Source organism: Ascaphus truei, chromosome 20 (assembly GCF_040206685.1).
Source record: "Ascaphus truei isolate aAscTru1 chromosome 20, aAscTru1.hap1, whole genome shotgun sequence".
Lineage (NCBI taxonomy): Eukaryota > Metazoa > Chordata > Amphibia > Anura > Ascaphidae > Ascaphus > Ascaphus truei.
The window spans coordinates 7,604,302-7,623,653 of NC_134502.1; the positions used below are offsets into that span (position 1 = coordinate 7,604,302).

The 19,352-nt window shown below is 43.6% G+C and overlaps 1 protein-coding gene across 4 annotated transcripts; it reads left to right on the forward strand.

Annotated features, from left to right (window-relative positions):
* The first annotated feature begins 3,552 nt into the window (after positions 1 to 3,552).
* On the forward strand, positions 3,553 to 18,440 carry LOC142471312 (uncharacterized). 4 transcript variants are annotated; one of them, XM_075578151.1, is made up of 5 exons: positions 3,559 to 3,663; positions 12,601 to 12,621; positions 13,527 to 13,641; positions 13,830 to 13,931; positions 15,462 to 18,440. In XM_075578151.1, the coding sequence occupies exon 5, from the start codon at positions 15,623 to 15,625 to the stop codon at positions 16,511 to 16,513; it is 891 nt and encodes a 296-aa protein (XP_075434266.1). In that variant the 5' UTR covers positions 3,559 to 3,663; positions 12,601 to 12,621; positions 13,527 to 13,641; positions 13,830 to 13,931; positions 15,462 to 15,622; the 3' UTR covers positions 16,514 to 18,440. The 4 variants fall into 4 exon arrangements, with proteins under 4 accessions (XP_075434263.1, XP_075434266.1, XP_075434265.1 ...); XM_075578148.1 differs by lacking the exon at positions 13,527 to 13,641 and having other exon boundaries at positions 3,553 to 3,663; XM_075578150.1 differs by lacking the exon at positions 3,559 to 3,663 and having other exon boundaries at positions 11,751 to 12,621.
* The last annotated feature ends 912 nt before the right edge of the window (positions 18,441 to 19,352 follow it).

Here is a 19,352-nt window from a genome sequence, read left to right on the forward strand (position 1 = left end):
TTAAAATCATACTATGAGACCCTATATGATGGAGCGAAAGTGGCCCACAATAAGACCACTCAGGCTCGCCTGAAGACATTCTTAAAAGTGGCCAAGCTACCTAAATTATCCAGAGAGGAGAGGGACGCACTACAGACAGACTTCACTATAGAGGAGCTTCTGGAGGTAATGAAATCACTGAAAGCATCCAAAGCCCCTGGTCCAGATGACTTCTCCAATTTATATTATTAAAAATTCCATAATCTGCTTGCTCCTCACCTGCTAAAGTTATGTAACTCATTTATGGATGGTGCCCCCATCCCGGCTTCGATGCTCCAAGCGTCTATCTCTGTGATTCACAAACAGGGGAAAGAACCAGCGGACTGTAAAAGCTATAGACCCATCTCTCTGATTTATTCAGACACAATTTTTTTCCCCAAATTACTGGCTAATCGCCTTAACCAGGTGTTGCCGTGGTTGGTCCACCCTGATCAAGTAGGGTTCACCTGTGGGAGACAGGCATCAGATAACACTAGACGGATCATAGATTTGATTGATCCGGCAGAAAAGAAACATATCCCATCGATGATGCTTAGTCTTGATGCAGAGAAAGCCTTCAATAGAATCGACTGGCCCTACTTGAGAGAGACACTTGGGGAGTTCGGCTTTGGGGGGAGAATGTTGGAGGCAATTCTCGCTCTGTACCAGGGGGAATTCCTGATTCAGAGCGGCACCAGACAAGGATGTCCTCTATCCCCCCTTCTTTTCGCGTTATGCATTGAGCCCTCGCAGCACATATTCGCCTTAGCCCAAATATAACAGGTATCCAAATTGGGGAGCAGCCACATAATGTGGCCCTGTACGCTGATGACGTGATACTAACAATATCACAGCCCCTCACCTCTCTGCCAAATGTCTTCAGTATATTAGGGGAGTTTAATGCAGTATCGGGGTTCAAAATTAACCAGGCAAAGTCAGAAGCCTTGAATATAAATTTACCTAAAGTCACTGAAAAATTGATCACAGTGAATTTAAATTTTAAATGGCAAACCTCCTCCATTAAATACCTAGGGGTAAATATCACGAAGCAATTTGACACCCTCTATAAAGCAAATTATCCCAGACTAATACGGACTCTGAAGGAGGATCTCCGGAAGTGGGCAGCGTACAGCATATCCTGGATAGGCAAGATCCAGACTCTCAAAATGAATCTCCTCCCCAGAGTCCTGTACCTATTTCAGACCCTACCGATCCCTATAATTAGGGAAGACATCCTCCGGCTGCATTCAGCAATGGTGAAATTCGTCTGGGGTAATAAAACCCCCCACATTAAAACTAGCACAGTGATTCAGCCCACAACAAGAGGAGGGTTAGCGGTACCTTGCTTGTTATCGTATTTCAGAGCGGCCCAATTATCCCAAATTACCCAGTGGCACACTCATCCGAGACTAAAGCGATGCGGACTGCCCCGGTGGCGCTACAGGACCTAATATGGCTTCCAAAAATGGTGAATAAAACCATAAGTAACCCGCTCTCCGCGGTGAACAGCTCGTTAGCAGTATGGGACAAGAGCAAATATCGATTTGCCCTTACACGGCAGCACTCCTTGATGACCCCAATTTTGGGGAACCCCGATTTTGCTCCGGGCCTGCACAGGAAAGACTTTATAATTTGGAAACAGAAAGGCTACACTTGGCTATTACACCTGGAGGGACGAATAACAATAAAATCTTTTGAGAAAATTAAATCTGAAAAAGCAGTACCAAATTCAGAATTCTTTAGATACCTCCAGTTAAGAGCATTCTATTCTAAATTCCTAAATCGCCCTAAGCGCACTAATTTCGAACAGCTCTGCTCCAGAGGGACAGATACCAGTGGACTTATCTCTGGTATATACAGAGAGGTGGTCTCCCCAGCGACTGACGAAGACGTGGTGCTGAGTTACAGGGCCAGTTGGGAGAGGGACTTAGGAGAGACGTTAGAGGACGAGGACTGGAACCATATCGTTACAGCAGCATGTAAAAGTTCTATATGCACCACATTAAAGGAGAATGCGTATAAAGTCCTAATGAGATGGTACCTGACCCCACTACGACGATCTAAGTTTGTCAAAAATTACCCCCCATTGTGCCCCAAACAATGTGGGGAACAGGCAGACTTGCTGCACATGCTGTGGGGTTGCCCCAAGTTAATCCCAATATGGGAAGACATCAGGAATTGGCTCCAGAGAATTCTCGGTCGCACGATCCCTTTGGACCCCTGGTTGTTTCTGCTGGCCAGACGCACCCAGGGGCTAAATAGATTGGCGCACAAATTACATGCACATTTTGCAACCGCCCTGAGGTGCGAAATCGCAGCATTGTGGAAGCAGTCCGAGATACCCAATATCCCACAAATCAGGAATAGAATTTGGTATGTCTGTCGGATGGAGCAGTTAACGAGTTTGGTTAAAGACACCGGCACAAATTTCCTAAAAGTTTGGACGCCTTGGTTGGCCCAAATGGATATTCCAGGGGTCAGTGCCTCTAACATAATGCTTTAATAGTCATTGACGCATTCTCCTTTGATGCTGGGAGACACTAGATTGACGTATACAAACTAATCAAACGGGACAAGACGCTAGGCCAGACATGTGGAAGGGCTGGATGGTTAGCCTCAGCATAGTCAAAGGGGCAGATGAAGGTCGGGACCCTCAGATTGATACCCCATCCCAGGGGCCACCAACGTTGGGCTCTTCCTGAGACACTCCGGAGAACCGAAAACATCTAGGGACTGCTACACTTTCCCTTCCCTCCCCCCCCCCTCCTATATGTTCCTTGTCTATGGTCTTGTTCGTCAGTGCGTCTCCCCAGTAAGTCAGTTTTGGTTTATATATAAAAAATGAGTAGTCATGGTTACATATATGTATGACATTGGGTTGGCAGCTACTGTAATGAATGTACCATGCGCTCAATAAAAACATTTTTGATTGAAAAAAAAAATTCATCCATTTACATAGGGAGGTTCCACAGAGATTTGAACTCGGATCACTGGATTCAAAGTCCAGAGTGCTAACCATGTTATCAGTTTTCCCTAGGGACACCCCCCTCATATACAACACCACCCTCTCATATACTCCCACTCACCCCCCCTCATATACAACATCACCCTCTCATATACTCCCACTCACCCCCCCTCATATACATCACCCTCTCATATACTCCCACTCACCCCCCCTCATATACATCACCCTCTCATATACATCCACTCACCCCCCTCATATACAACACCGCCCTCCCATATACTCCCACTCATCCCCTTCATTTACACCACCATATTTATATATCTTTTACGAATACTCATTATATGTATTTGTAATTTTATTGCATTTATATTTTTGTGTTTAACGCTGTATTTTGTAGAGGTATTATGGGACATACCATGTTATATACACATACCGTATATACTGTACACACACCTCTCTCTCTCCCCCACCCTGGGTGGATATTTCTCATTGGATGGAACCTCAGGCTGTGGGTGTTATTGTGCAATGTGTATGTACCTTACTGAGACAAAGTATTTGTAACAGAATCACTTCCTGTCTCTGCAATTTGTGCAAAGTCTGGAGTTCCCCATAGAAGGATAAGTCTGTTGTCCCCACTCTCTCTCTGATTATCGCTTTTCAGGTGTCTGGAGTACATTCTGGTAAGTATATTTTAATCCCATTTCTTGTGTTAGTTACATCCTAGCCCATCATATACAATACCACCCTCTCATATACTCTCACTCACCCCCTTCATATACAACACCACCATCTCATATACTCCCACTCACCCCCCTCATATACAACACCACCCCCTCATATACTCCCACTCATCCCCCCCTCATATACAACACCACCCTCTCATAAACTCCCACTCACCCCCCTCATATACAACACCAGCCTCGCATATACTCCTACTCACCCCCGTTCATATACACCACCCTCTCATATACTCCCACTCACCCCCCTAATATACAACACCACCCTCTCATATACTCCCACTCACCCCCCCTCATATACACCACCCTCTCATATACTCCCACTCACCGCCCTCAAATACAACACAACCCTCTGATATACTCCCACTCACCCCCTTCATATACAAAACCACCTTCTCATATACTCAAACTCACCCCCCTTCATATACAACATCACCCTCTCATATACTCCCACTCACCCCCCTTCATATACAACCATAACCCTCCTCATATACAACAGCACCACCTAACACACTCCCACATTCCCCTCCTATACCCCCACTCACACCCTCCAATACTTCCACTCACCCTCCTCATATACCCCCCACCCACCTCATATACTCCACCCTCCTGAAATCCTCCCCTCATTCTCTTATCCCCCTCCTCCTCCTCTCCCCCCCTTCAATCCCTCCCCCTCCTATCCTTCCCCCCTCCTGCTCCTATCTTCTCTCCTGCTCCTATCCTCCCCCCATCTCCTATCCTCCCCCATCCTACCCCTACTATCCTCCCCCTCCTTCTAGCCTCCTCCCTTCTCCTGTCCTCCTTCTATACTTGACCCCTCTGCCTATCCTTCCCCCTCCTCCCATCCAGCCCCCTCCTCCTATCATAGCCCTCTCCTCATATCCTCCCCACTCCTCATCCTTTTCAACCCCTCCTCATTCTATCCCCACTCATCCTATCCCCCCTCTTTTTCCTATCCCCCCCTTCACCCCTCTCCTATTCCCACCTCCTTTGCCCCTCCACAAAAAAGCAGTGTATGTATATCTATTGTGTGTTTACATATAGAGTGTAAGCTCTGTGGGACACACTGATTACAATGTTATAAATAGAAGTAGTGTGAGTGTATATATAGAGTGTAAGCTCTGTGGGACAGTAACTCTCTCACACTGATTACATTGTTATACAGTACATAGAAGTAGTGTGAGTGTGTATATAGAGTGTAAGCTCTGCGGGACAGTAACGCTCTCACACTGATTACAATGTTATATATAGAAGTAGTGTGAGTGTATATATAGAGTGTAAGCTCTGCAGGACAGTAACTATCTCACTGATTACATTGTTATATATAGAAGTAGTGTGAGAGTATATATAGAGTGTAAGCTCTGTGGGACAGTAACTCTCACACTGATTACAATGTTATATATAGAAGTAGTGAGTGTATATAGAGTGTAATTCCGCGGGACAGTAACTCTCACTGATTACAATGTTATATATAGAAGTTGTGTGAGTGTATATATAGAGTGTAAGCTCTGCGGGACAGTAACTCTCTCACACTGATTACAATGTTATATATAGAAGTAGTGTGGGTGTATATATAGAGCGTAAGCTCTGCGGGGCAGTAATTCTCTCACACTGCTTACAATGTTATATATAGTGTGAGAGTATATATCTATATAGTGTAAGCTCTGCGGGACAGTAACTCTCTAACTGATTACAATGTTATATATAGAAGTAGTGTGAGTGTGTATATAGAGTGTAAGCTCTGCGAGACAATAATTATCTCACACTGTTTAACTTTTTGCGTAATTACGTTTTCGTCCCAGATTATAACCTAATAAAGGGAGAAACTGTTCTTGATCGTTCATATGATGATAATAGTTCTCACTCGGGTCCTGACTCTGCTCTGCAGCTGTATCCTGTTGTACTTCCTGTTGTACCTTGCAGTACAGGCTAAAGAGGAAGCCGTTCTTGAGTTAGCCGCTGAATGTGTGAGCCCCTGGCCGAGGTGATCAGCCTCAGGCATCAGACACATTGCTGGTGACACGTGACCCCTCCAGGTTATACACTAACATTCCCCATGATCGCAGTCGGTGATCAGGCAGCACATATTCAGGACCACCTATTGACTACCCCTCCTGCCCTCCTCCCCCCAATTTCCCTCCTCTACCCTTCCTCCCACTTCTCTCCCACACTCGCACCTTTCCTCCCCCCTCATCTACTCTCCCCCTCCTCTTTCGCCCATCCTCCCCTCCCCGCTCCTCCTCCCTCCCCTCCATCCTCTCCTCCCCATCCACTCCTCTGCTTTCCTCTTTCCCCCATCCACTTCTCTCCCCTCCTCTCCTCTGCCCTTCGCTCACCCTTTCTCCCCTCCCCGTTCCCTCCTCCCCCCTTCCCCCTCTTCCTCATCTCCTCCTCCCCCTCTCCTTCTCCTTCCCCTCTACTAATCTCCTCCCTTCTATCTCCCCTCCTCTCCCCTGCCTCCCTTCTCTCCTCCTTCTCCTCCTCCTCCTCTCTCCCCTCCTCCTCTCTGTAACGAGTGCTCACCACAAAAAGGAAGAGGCCGGGAGGCTGAGGTGGGGATATTGATATTCACCGACCTACAACCGCGTAACCGCGTCCGGAGTGTAGAGTTAAGGTCGTGTAGCCGGGTCAGGGTAGGAGAGGTCAGAATAGTCGTGATACTCGCCGTGATCTAGGATTGGAGAAGTCGGATGGTCGCTGCGCGGAGCCGGGGTCCTGGAGTAGAAGGTGGGAGTCCAAATACAAGCCAAGGTCATACGTACATAAACACAGTTTGTGCTATGCCAGTTTGCATCAGGGCTGGCTGAGCATATAAGGAACAGGTAGCCAATGGGAGAGTGACTCTAGGCTGTGAGCAATGGATGATTAGACATATTCTGCCCACTAATAAGCAGGGCCGGAGAGTACCGCAAGTGAGGAGTAATTGATTGTATTAACCCCTTGCGTGCCCCTGGTAATGCAGCGCCAACGTGTAGTGGAAACAGGAATGTCCTCCGTTGCGTCACGGAATGCGGCGTGAGGGCGGAGCCTAGGTCCAATCCTGGCAGGAGTACTGTGGCGCTTGCAATGGGCGTAACCTGATGCCACACGGGGGTGGGACCGAGGTCCAATCCTCACACTCTCCTCTCAATTCCACCTCTCCTTCCCGTTCCTCTTCTCCTCCTCTCTCCCCTCCTCCTCCCCCTCCTCTCTCCACTCCTGCCTACCCGCCTCCTCTCCTCCCAATTCCTCCTTTCCTCCCCGTTCCTCTTCACCTTCCCCCTCCCTCCTCCTCCCTCTCCCCCTCCTTCCTCGCTCCTTCCACCCCTTTACCTCCTCCTCCATACTCTCTCCCACTCCACCCTCCTCCCTCCATCACCCCCTCCTCCCTCACCTCCTCTTCCCTCCCCCTCTCTGTCCCCTCATCAATACCCCTCCCTCTCTCCCCCTCTCCCATATCTCTTCCCCTCCTCCATCCCTCTTCACACCTCTCCTCCCATCCTCCCTCTCTATTCCCCCATCTCCACCCTTTCTCCCCCTCTCCCTCCTCCCTTTCCCCCCTCCCTCTCGCCCTCCTCCATCTCCCCCCCCTCTCTCCCCCCTCCTCTCCCCCTTTTCTCTCTCTTCCCCTTCCCTCTCACCGTTCTTCCCCATTCCTCCCTCTCCTCATCTGGTCCCTCCTCCCCACTCCTCCCTCTTCCCCACTCCTCCCTCTTCCCCACTCCTCCCTCCTCCCCCTCCACTACTCCTATCTTCCACCTCCTCCTATCCTCCTTCCCTTCCACTACTCCTATCATCACCTGGCACTTCGCCCGTTCCTCGCCCACCAAACGGCTTTGTCACCTTTAGACATCCTGCCTCCTTTGAACTCCGATGTGGATGCCCGGGCTGAGATCATAGACATTTATAGGAAGTGCACCAAACACAATAAAATATATTTTAATATATAATATGTTTGGGGAGACCCATACCTGTGAGGGAAATGCATCTGGTATATCTGGGCTCGAAAACAAGGTGTTTGTGGGACACTGGGGAGCCCCGGTGTAATTCCACTCACATACCGGCGAAAAACATGCCTGCACGACAGGGGAGAATTAGGGGACTACCGGTAACTTTGGCCCCCGAACTCCTGCAAACAAAATAACTGATGTTCTACCCAAATATCCCACCCAAGACTTACACTCCTGAAGTTTCAGGACCCTGGGACAAAGGGAACATGAAAAGTGGAAAAGCAGGGGTCACTAACTTTTGCAACATTACACAGTTCCTGGCTTATGGTGCTATGCAGCTGCCAGGGACCCACAGTTTTCAGCGGTAACCAGATGGGCCTAACCTTTATTGTATAGCCTGGCAACCCCAACTCCCCCTCCCCCCTACCACCACCACCATCACCACCATCACACCCTCCTTTCCTCCACCTCAAAAAAAGCTGTTTATGTATATTTACCGTGTCAATATAGAGAGTGTAAGCTCTGCAGGACAGTAATTTTTGCTCACACTGATTACAATGTTATATATAGAAGTAGTGTGAGAGTATATTTAGAGTGCAAGCTCTGCGGGACAGTAACTCTCTCACACTGATCATATTGTTACGATATATATATATAATTTATTTCCCAGAATCCCTTGCTGCAGTGGAAGTGCTGTATGCTGGGTGATAATGGGGAAAGGCGGGGTTGCAGACCTGCCTAAGACATGCAGATGAGCATACAGTTGTATTTGCATATTTGCTTTCCTGTGGAGGGTTTTTGTCACTTTTTTTACTCAGCATAACTTAACTCAGTATTATGGTATAGCCTATCCCATAGCCTCTTTGCATACCCAGTTAAAATCAACCCCACACTGATGAGACCCATTAAGGTCGAAACAGCTGTCTGTGGGTGGTTTTCTGGGTATGCACCTTAACCCTGGCTGTGCTCAAAGCTGTGACCATGCAGCAAGCTTAAGCATATAGGGAACCATGTTAAAAATGGTTTTAGAGGCAAAAAGTGACACTGTGTGCTCATTTGCATGTCATTTCCCAGAATCCCTTGCTACAGTGGAAGTGCTGTATGCTGGGTGATAATGGGGAAAGGTGGGGTTGCAGACCTGCCTAAGACATGCAGATGAGCATACAGTTGTATTTGCATATTTGCTTTCCTGTGGAGGGTTTTTGTCACTTTTTTTACTCACCATAACTTAACTCAGTATTATGGTATATATATATATATATATATTATATATATATATATATACCATAACTTAACTCAGTATTATGGTATATATAAACAAAAAGACAGAAGCGCCAGTTCCATAGCATAATACTGTAAAATTGAAGGGTTCTTTAATGAAACAGAGATTGGTCACCAGGACCTATACTCACAATGTGGGTAAAAACACAATCGTTTGAGACAATCTGTAAACAGCAGCGGGTCAGCGCAGGTGGATATAACAGACAGGTAGCCAGGGTCAATTGGTGGTGAAGTTGTTAATCAAATGAAGAAAACAGTCCACAGCATTCCACTTTCATGTATAGGTATTAATAACACCAGAGTCAAAGTCCCACCAGCCAGTGAAGCATGTATAACACTAAGCTATCAGTAGCAGCAGCCAGATGGAAAAAGTGCTGTGAATCAAAGGGCTTCACAGCAATGGCGGCGCCATGAGGGGTAGGAGATGAGGTAGCCGTGGGAGTGTAGGAACTCCAAATGGCCACACACAGCAAATGCTATCCTGGCCTGGCTCCGCCTGTCGTAAATGCGTCACCACGTGCTGACGTCACAAGCCAATGCGTTTCGTCACAGTCAGTGACTTTGTCAAGGATAGACTGTAGCAGTAGATGCAAGTTTATAAAGTGCCATGATAATCTATCTAAAGTGAAAAACTGGCTGCAGACTGTCAGTGTGTGATTGTAAAGGATCCCAAGGTAATAATAACATTGAATAATGAAATAAAAAACGGGATAATAGTAAAAGATACAGATATATTAATGAACAGACACCACATGATCTGGCAAAAAAATCTGAGGTCCTATGCCACCATCAAACAATAAGAGATGTTTATAATTCTATATTCAAATTTAGAGTGATTGATATTCAATCTAAAAGGTAGCAAAAGAACAGAAAATGGGCCAGAAGATGAGGTGTAGGCTGTAAGGAAAAGACCACAATAGTACCAACATAATTATAAATATAGAAACCAATCTACAGCATTGAGTAGCAGAACAAAAGAAGGATACCAAATTAAAATATCTATTATTAATATATAAATAAATTAACATATTCTAAAATTTAAACTATGATGACCTAGAATTTTTTTTATATATAACTAAAATATAAAACAGGATATGGGAGCAATGAAAAAAATGAAAGCAGGGAAGACAGATGTCTACACAAGAATGGTCGTGTCTATGCATTCGTTGAGTCCCAGAGGAGCCAACGTGCCTAAACAATAAATCCAGTAAGACTCATGAATGAATAATGTTTTGAATCTGTCACCACCCAGTTTAGAACTGGGGACAGATTCAATGCCTGTGAACCTTAGACTGAAGGGGTCTTTAGAGTGTACCGTAGAGAAGTGTCGAGGGACACTGTGTGTAAGAACCCCCTTAATAATGGCTCGTCGATGTTCTAAATATCTTTTACATAGAGACTGTTTAGTACGTCCTATGTATTGGATCTTACAGGCACAGGACAGAGCATATACCACATGTGTGGTAAGGCAGTCAATCTTACTCTTAATAGGGTGTACTGAACCATTTGAAAAGGAAGCAAAGGAGTTACCAGTAGTAAGATGCCTACACGTAATGCATCTACTGTAGATCTTCCACATTTCAGACTACCAGAGGTTAGGCCCATCTGGTTACTGCTGAAAACTGTGGGTCCCTGGCAGCTGCATAGCACCATAAGCCAGGAACTGTGTAATGTTGCAAAAGTTAGTGACCCCTGCTTTTCCACTTTTCATGTTCCCTTTGTCCCAGGGTCCTGAAACTTCAGGAGTGTAAGTCTTGGGTGGGATATTTGGGTAGAAAATCAGTTATTTTGTTTGCAGGAGTTCGGGGGCCAAAGTTACCGGTAGTCCCCTAATTCTCCCGTCGTGCAGGCATGTTTCGCCGGTATGTGAGTGGAATTACACCGGGGCTCCCCAGTGTCCCCCAGACACCTGACAGTCTGCAGCCGGTTTTTCCCTTTACATAGCTCATCATAGCCCTATATAAACTGGCATCTACTGCTACTGTCTATCCTTGAGAAAGTCACTGACTGTGACAAAACGCGTTGGCGTGTGACGTCAGCACGCGGTGACGCACTTACGACAGGCGGAGCCAGGCCAGGATAGCATTTGCTGTGTGTGGCCATTTGGAGTTCCTACACTCCCACGGCTACCTCAACTCCTACCCCTCGTGGCGCCGCCATTGCTGTGAAGCCCTTTGATTCACAGCACTTTTTCCATCTAGCTGCTGCTACTGATAGCTTAGTGTTATACATGCTTCACTGGCTGGTGGGTCTTTGACTCTGGTGTTATTAATACCTCTACATGAAAGTGGAATGCTGTGGACTGTTTTCTTCATTTGATTAACCACTTCACCACCAATTGACCCTGGCTACCTGTCTGTTATATCCATCTGCGCTGACCCGCTGCTGTTTACAGATTGTCTCAAACGATTGTGTTTTTACCCACATTGTGAGTATAGGTCCTGGTGACCAATCTCTGTTTCATTAAAGAACTCTTCAATTTTACAGTATTATGCTATGGAACTGGCGCTTCTGTCTTTTTGTTTTTTGTAGATTCCTGTGATCTGGCAAGGTTATTTCAAGAAGCTTTGCCTCCCCATACAGACTGATTCCTGATCTGGACTTTTCATCTTCATTTCCCGTGTTTGGTTCTCATTTTTAATTTTATTTTTATGTGTTTTGTGTTACACATCTCATTTGACTATTTCAAATTATTGTTATTTATCACATCTATGCAGATATGTTTATTAACACTATATTTTACTACACACTTTAGCGCTATTCTTTGTTTGTGTTAGTCATATATATAATATATATATATATGTAGTGTGTGTATATATAGATTGTAAGCTCTGTGGGACAGTAACGCTCACACTGATTACAATGTTATATATAGAAGTAGTGTGAGTGTATATATAGAGTGTAAGCTCTGCGGGACAGTAACTCTCACACTGATTACAATGTTATATATAGGAGTAGTGTGAGTGTGTATATATAGAGTGTAAGCTCTGCGGGACAGTAACTCTCTCACACTGATTACAATGTTATATATAGAAGTGGTGTGAGTGTGTATATATAGAGTGTAAGCTCTGCGGGACAGTAACTCTCTCACACTGATTACAAGATTATATATAGAAGTAGTGTGAGTGTAGATATGGAGTGCAAGCTCTGCGGGACAGTAACTCTCACACTGATCACAATGTTATATATAGAAGTAGTGTGTGTGTATATATAGAGTGTAAGCTCTGCGGGACAGTAACTGTCTCACACTGATTACAAAGTTTTGTATATACAGTATATATTTATATACATAACCTGTCTTCTCCTTCCCACACAGATTGACACACTGGATTGAACTGGTAGCATTAACTTCATACTGCGTTTTTTAAAATGTAGCTATTGACACGTAATTTTACGGCCACCATTTAAAACAATTTTTTTTGCTGGTGGGGGGGGGCGGGGTAGGTGGTAAGAGCGGATGGATTTACATGAGAGAGTGTAATGTTTCGCTAGGTTGTACTAATACTCGCAACTCAACAACGGCTTCCTCTTTAGCCTGTACTGCAAGATACAACAGGAAATACAACAAAACCAGGACACAGCAGGTCATGGTATAAAAGGCAGGAGCTGATACAGTTCTTATCAGTCTGTTTGTGATCATCTTTCTACAACATGTCCCTTTGTCTTCCAGCTCCTGAACCAGCTCCAGATGGTGAGTATTTAGCTAAATATATATCATTTTATACAATTCATATGTTGATGTTGTATTTATATTGAGATTTATTTTGCGTGACTTGTTAGATTGCATTTCATTTAACTTGTACTAATTACATTAATTGTTAATTTTTATATGTTTGATTAATGTTAATCTTCCTGCAGTACAATATAGTTTCAATGTTATATTCCCCTATTTTGTTGCAAATGAAATATTAATCAGTGTTTACTCTGAGATCTGATTTGTACAACATATAATAACATGATTTGGGAGAAACATTTGAAACTTCCAAACAAATTGACTTAATAGGAAGAAGAATCAACAGATAAAATATAGGTTGAAGGAAAATGATTTCAGTCAATTTTAATGACCTTTTCGGTAACCAATAATTTACATTACTTTCGTACTATAATCTCCCAGCAAGTACAAAATGATGGGTGTTTCATATAAATAAATGAACGGGAGAATTTTATCAGCAGTGTACAAATTAGCATCAAAAATGCAAAACAAGAAGACAAAAGTGCACAGAAATTGTGCCGTTTTATATTTGTTATATTTCTATTCATTTCTCTGTAAACTCTTCATGTTTTATGTACAACTTACAACGGATCATTATGTAGTAATTATAAGCTTTTATACAGACTGATTCTGTTGTTGATACTACTTTATATTTTAGCCTCACATTATAACTGTTTAGTAACATACTATAAAAGTCACTCCCCTAATAGTAGGACAGATAATGTAATATAGCAGGGAATACACTATGTACTGATTGCAGAGTCTGAGCGATGCCACAAGACACTTTATTGAACAGTAAGAGGCTCTCAGAAATGCCAGAGGCTGCTCTGATGATTTTTTTCCTTCTGACAAACAAACAACAATTGGAGAATTCTCTGTTTCAGGAACCAGTTGAGTTTGAATAAAGTTGCAATTTACTTCTCCAAGAATGAGTGGGATTATTTAACAGAAGAACAGAAGGAACTTTACAAGGATGTGATGATTGAGAATTGAAAATGTGTATGTGTATATAATTTGATTTCCAAAACTACAGGAACTGAATGTATATCTCTATATAGCGATATCTGTGTACATAGTGCTGCACAGCAGTAATACACGTGACATAACAATTTAGCAGATAATGGGAATAAGAATTTTCTATAGTGCAAACACATTAAATATATACGTGTCTCCCCTGACATATACAGGATGTGTCAATGTGACGCCTGAGATTGAGCACGGAGAAGAGCCATATATACGGGGTCACCAGCAGTATAAGGAGAAGGAACGTCCTACAGATATCAGCACTGGTGAGTAATAAACACTTTAGTGGTGGGTGCTCTAGAAACAATAATTATATAACATTTCATAAAAAAAGGAAACTTGATCACAAATTAGTATATCAATCATTTCTAATGTCCTTTTGTATCTTTACCTTTCCCATAATAAAGTGGAAATGTATGTGGTACACACGCTTCCTGAGTTTATAAATATATCGCTGGTAGGCAATATCCTCACAAATAATACACACAGGGCACGTCGCTACACCAGACACACACACATAGAAACATAGTCTACCTGGTGCAAGGGAGAAAAACGTAAATCAAACCACACATATAATCAGAAGACTATAAACAGCCCCCTATGATTGCACTCAAGGTAGGTGACAGGTGAAGTATAATGTCAACCAGTAAATAGCTTGGTATGAGCCAAATCCTAACATGGGATATATTGCCAAAAGGTCACACTCAAATAGAATAAAAATAAAAAAGACTTTAATAGTTATTCTGTAAAACACGACGAAACACAATAAAAATGCACAACAGTGCATAAATAAAATCCCCTCAGGTGTGTAACTATATGGACAAAATACTGTACCAAATATATAGCTTGTAATGAGTCAAAAGCTATATCTAAAGCTGCATAGTTGCATACACAGGAAATGCAAATAATAGGTATATATTTGCAATATGAAGGGAAGGTAAATAGACACTGTATTACTAATAACCACTGTGTCCACAGTAATATAATCAACAATCCCTATGTGTTATATAGGAAATAAATGAGCTCCGTTTAGTGTAGAACAAATGACCCAATAAGGGTCAGAGTACGGATAATACCGGTATGATACAGACGTTGTAGATGAAATACTAAGGGTAGCGCACACCGCAAGGTGCGCAGTAGCAAATCCCCACAGAGTGTATACAACGCAGGACCCAGTGTGTAGCATACAACCTGATATCCGTGTAGCAATAAGCAGCCAGAGAGCTCCGTGGGCAGGTAGGAGCTACCGTTACTCAATCCACAAGCCGCGCATGCGTCAACGTGATGACGTCACGGCGTACCCCGACGTAGGTTTCACGCGTCAGCGCGCGCTTTCTCAAGGGGACCTACTCCTCCCCCTTGTGTTTTTTTTATTGTGTGCATTTTTATTGTGTTTCGTCGTGTTTTACAGCATAACTATTAAAGTCTTTTTTATTTTTATTCTATTTGAGTTTGACCTTTTGGCAATATATCCCATGTTAGGATTTGGCTCATATCAAGCTATTTACTGGTTGACATTATACTTCACCTGTCACCTACCTTAAGTGCAATCATAGGGGGCTGTTTATAGTCTTCTGATTATATGTGTGGTTTAATATCCTCACAAATTAAGTTTATTGACATTTTGAATGCTTTTCTGCACTTCTAATTGGAAACATTTACTGAATACCTGATTTTGTTACACATCTTACCATGTGTATCCTGTCTCTTTACAGTCTTAATTTAAATCTGACGTTTGGAAATCATTTTTTGTGTCCGATGTTAATGAATTTCTTTACTCAAATGTTTTTCCCCAGCTGATGGATTCGTGAGCAGGAATTTCCCTGAAGGATATCACATTTTGCTCCGTTCACCAGATTGTGTAATGGAAGATACCAGTGTTACCCAAATGTATCACGGAGCAAATCACATTAGTTAGGATTTACTAAACCAGAGCCTGAGAGAAACTGTGAGCATTATGGTTAAGGAATCAACCTCACAGGAAGATGAAAATCTCCCAGACTCCCACATTTATACCATCAGAGAACATACAGGAACAGAATATGCATCTACTCCTATTACAACGTGTAACAAAGGAAACGTGAATGCAGGGAACGTTCACAAGAACTTGTCAGTAACAGAGAAACCACTTGTATGTTCTGAATGTGGGAAATGTTTCACATGTAACTCTAATCTTGTTACACATCAGAGAAGTCACACAGGAGAAAGACCATTTGTATGTTCTGAATGTGGGAAATGTTTTACTCAGAACTCTACTCTTGTTAGACATCAGAGAAGACACACAGGAGAAAGTCCATTTGTGTGTTCTGAATGTGGGAAATGTTTTACCCATAACTCTGGGCTTTTTACACATCAGAGAAGTCACACAGGAGAAAGACCATTTGTATGTTCTGAATGTGGGAAATGTTTTACCCAAAATTCTAATCTTGTTACACATCAGAGAAGTCACACAGGAGAAAGACCATTTGTATGTTCGGAATGTGGGAAATGTTTCACATGTAACTCTTCTCTCCTTAGACATCAGAAAATACACACAGGGGAAAGATCATTTGCATGTTCTGAATGTGGGAAATGTTTTACCCGTTACTGTACTCTTGTTACACATCAGAGAAGTCACACAGGAGAAAGACCATTTGTATGTTCTGAATGTGGGAAATGTTTTACCAAGAACTCTGATCTTGTTAATCATCAGAGAATTCATACAGGAGAAAAACCATTTGTATGTTCTGAATGTGGGAAATGTTTTAACCGTTACTCTACTCTTGTTAAACATCATAGAGTTCACACGAAAAAAAACAAGACCACCGGAACAATCTACCGGAGACTCTCACAGCCACCACCAGTCTAAGATCTTTCAAAACTGAAGCTGTCTCACATGTTAATCTGGTCTGTAACTGTTACATACGCCTATAATATATATTTATCATGATCGTGCTCGCCACAAACCGGGACCGGGCCGCGGGGCTGAGGTGGGGATATGAAAACAGCGACCTTAGACCACGAATCCGGTTCAGGGTTGTGCAGTCCATAGTCAAACATAGCCAGGTCAGGTTTGGAGAATGCAGGATAATGAGGAGTCAAGCCGGGGTCAGGGCAGGCAGCATAGGCGCGATGGTCATGAGCTGAGGTCATCATTAGACAATCTTGGGTGAAGCTGTTTCAGCGTAGAAGGCAAGAAATTGGAGTGAAGCCACTTCAGTGGAAACGCTTCAGCGAAGGTGCTGCAGCGCAACAGGAAAAAGACGAGTCACAGGAACATGAAGCTTCAATACAAGGACTTCAGCACAGGAACAATATCCATTTGGAGGAAGCAGCAATAGAAGCCACAGTGCTGGGAATCCAACGCTTCAGTACAGGAAGGCAGGAAAAGTTCAGTGAAGCCGCTTCAGGGTGGCAGGGTTTGTGGAAGGAGGGAACATGAACAGAGAAGGGAAGGCCACAGGAACCAGGGGTGCAGACACCACAGGAAACACTGGGGAACCAGCGTAGCCGCTTCAGCGCGGTAGAGGTGAAGTCTGCCAGGAACAAGGAAAGTATTGCCGGGGCTACTATCCAACAAGGCCTTGGGAAGCAGGGGGCTAGGATCAGGAGACAAGGCACAAAGAGGCCAGCAGGCCAAACAGAGAGTCTGTGACGAGCACAGTTGCTTTCAACAAGGATTGCAAAGTCTGTCCAGCCACTTCCTAGGGGCGGGGCAGTATCTAAATAGCACAGGAGGCCAATCAGGTCAGAGCTGCACAGGAGGCAGAAAAAGGCAGGTGATTGCAGAAGCAGGGAAAAGTTTGTCTGGAACCTGCCAAGCTCCTGAAGGATGGGTTCCAGCCAAACCCAGGAGCGGATTCCTCATAGTATTATCTCTTAACTGTGCATGCAATGTCTTGTATATAATGTTTTTATATACCCTGCTCACTTATCTAACGATGTATTTGTATCCGTTTGCAATCCAGGGGGAGCATATAAGGGAGATAAAACAAAATACAATCTAAGTGCAGACAGTTTGATAACTTATGGATTAATTCAGTGGTTAGTCTTGGCTCGTATGTGTGGCCTACTTACAAGATGTAAGTCAAAAATGGGCAGTGTGACACAGTGGTCTTTGCAGGAAGGACTTCTCATCCAATGAACAATGGAGACCTCCACTCTCAGCAAAGCAACGGTGTATATAGAAGAGAAAAGATTTCCATAGTGCAGACCAATCATAAAAAAAGTGACTTTATGTGGTTTTTAAAATTGAACACTTACAATAAAAACATATAAATAATGCGTGTATCACAATATTGTGACCGAGGAGAGATTGCTGTTAACTTCTGGCTCACCCACCACCTCCGGTTTATGGACCCTGTGATCAGATGCCGCTGCGTTGGACTCTCCACCTCCTGGGATCCCTCTGGGGTGTACTGGTCCCGTCAGCTCTGTTCCTCGAGTAGGACGCCGCTCCGTTCTCTTCCTGGAGCTCCCTCTCGGGTGGGCTGTCCTGTCACCTCCGGTTAGCTCCGATACGTCACTTCCGGTTGGCCGCGATCCGTCACTTCCGGTTGTGGGTCTGCAATCTCTGATACTGCTTCTCTCCTCCTCTGGGCAGCTACCACTCTACGCATTTCCTTTTATCCACATTTTTCTAAAGGGAACCATCAAATGCCTGGGAGCTCTGCACACACACTTCTTAGTGGGAGAAGCAAGAGATAGGTCAGGGAGAGAAGAGGAGGACCAATTTTAAAAACCCCATAAAGTCACGTTTTTTATGATTGGTCTGCACTATGGAAATCTTTTCTCTTCTATATACACCGCTGCTTTGCTGAGAGTGGAGGTCTCCATTGTTCATTGGATGAGAAGCCCTTCCTGCAAAGACCACTGTGTCACACTGCCCATTTTTGACTTACATCTTGTAAGTAGGCCACACATACGAGCCAAGACTAACCACTGAATTAATCCATAAGTTATCAAACTGTCTGCACTTAGATTGTATTTTGTTTTATCTCCCTTATATGCTCCCCCTGGATTGCAAACGGATATCGACGAATTGTGGGACTAGTGGAACCAGTCCCTACCAGCTGGGTTTGATCAGGGGTTTTTAATTCATTTCTTCACGTTATTAATCACGTTTTCACTGAATTTTGCTTTTTATCACTTGATTTAAATTTAATTCACTGTATAATACATGTCACACTAATAGAGTTAGCGCCTTTCTTTCACTATTACACAGCACGATGTATTTGTAACCCTGTATTATTTGTCATCATAACTCTGTGTCCAGGACATACTTGAAAACGAGAGGTAACTCTCAGTGTATTACTTCATGGTAACACATTTTATAACTAAATAAATTTGTGTGTTCTGAATACGGGAAATGTTTTGCTAATAAGTCATATCTTGTTGCACATCAGAGAGTTCACACAGGAGAAAAATTCTGTTTTTTCTAAATCTCGTCAATGTTTTACTCACACAAGTTTACTTTGTAATATTGAACGCTGAAAATTATTGATTTTATTTTTGTAAAAAAAAAAATATCTTTGCAAGATTGATCCCAATCTGGGACCGTAGGCCCGTGAGACGTGGGGGGACGGGGGGAGGGAGGAGGGGAGTGGCCGGGGGGCAGCGGGTGAGGGGGGACTGACTCATATTACATATTACATTTTAAAATTTTCTCTCAGGATTCAAACTTATACATATACTTAACATTTAACAGT

What these genes read in the sequence shown, in the direction of transcription:
- LOC142471312 (XM_075578148.1), top strand. Translation starts at nt 15,623, where the DNA reads ATGGTTAAGGAATCAACCTCACAGGAAGATGAAAATCTCCCAGACTCC.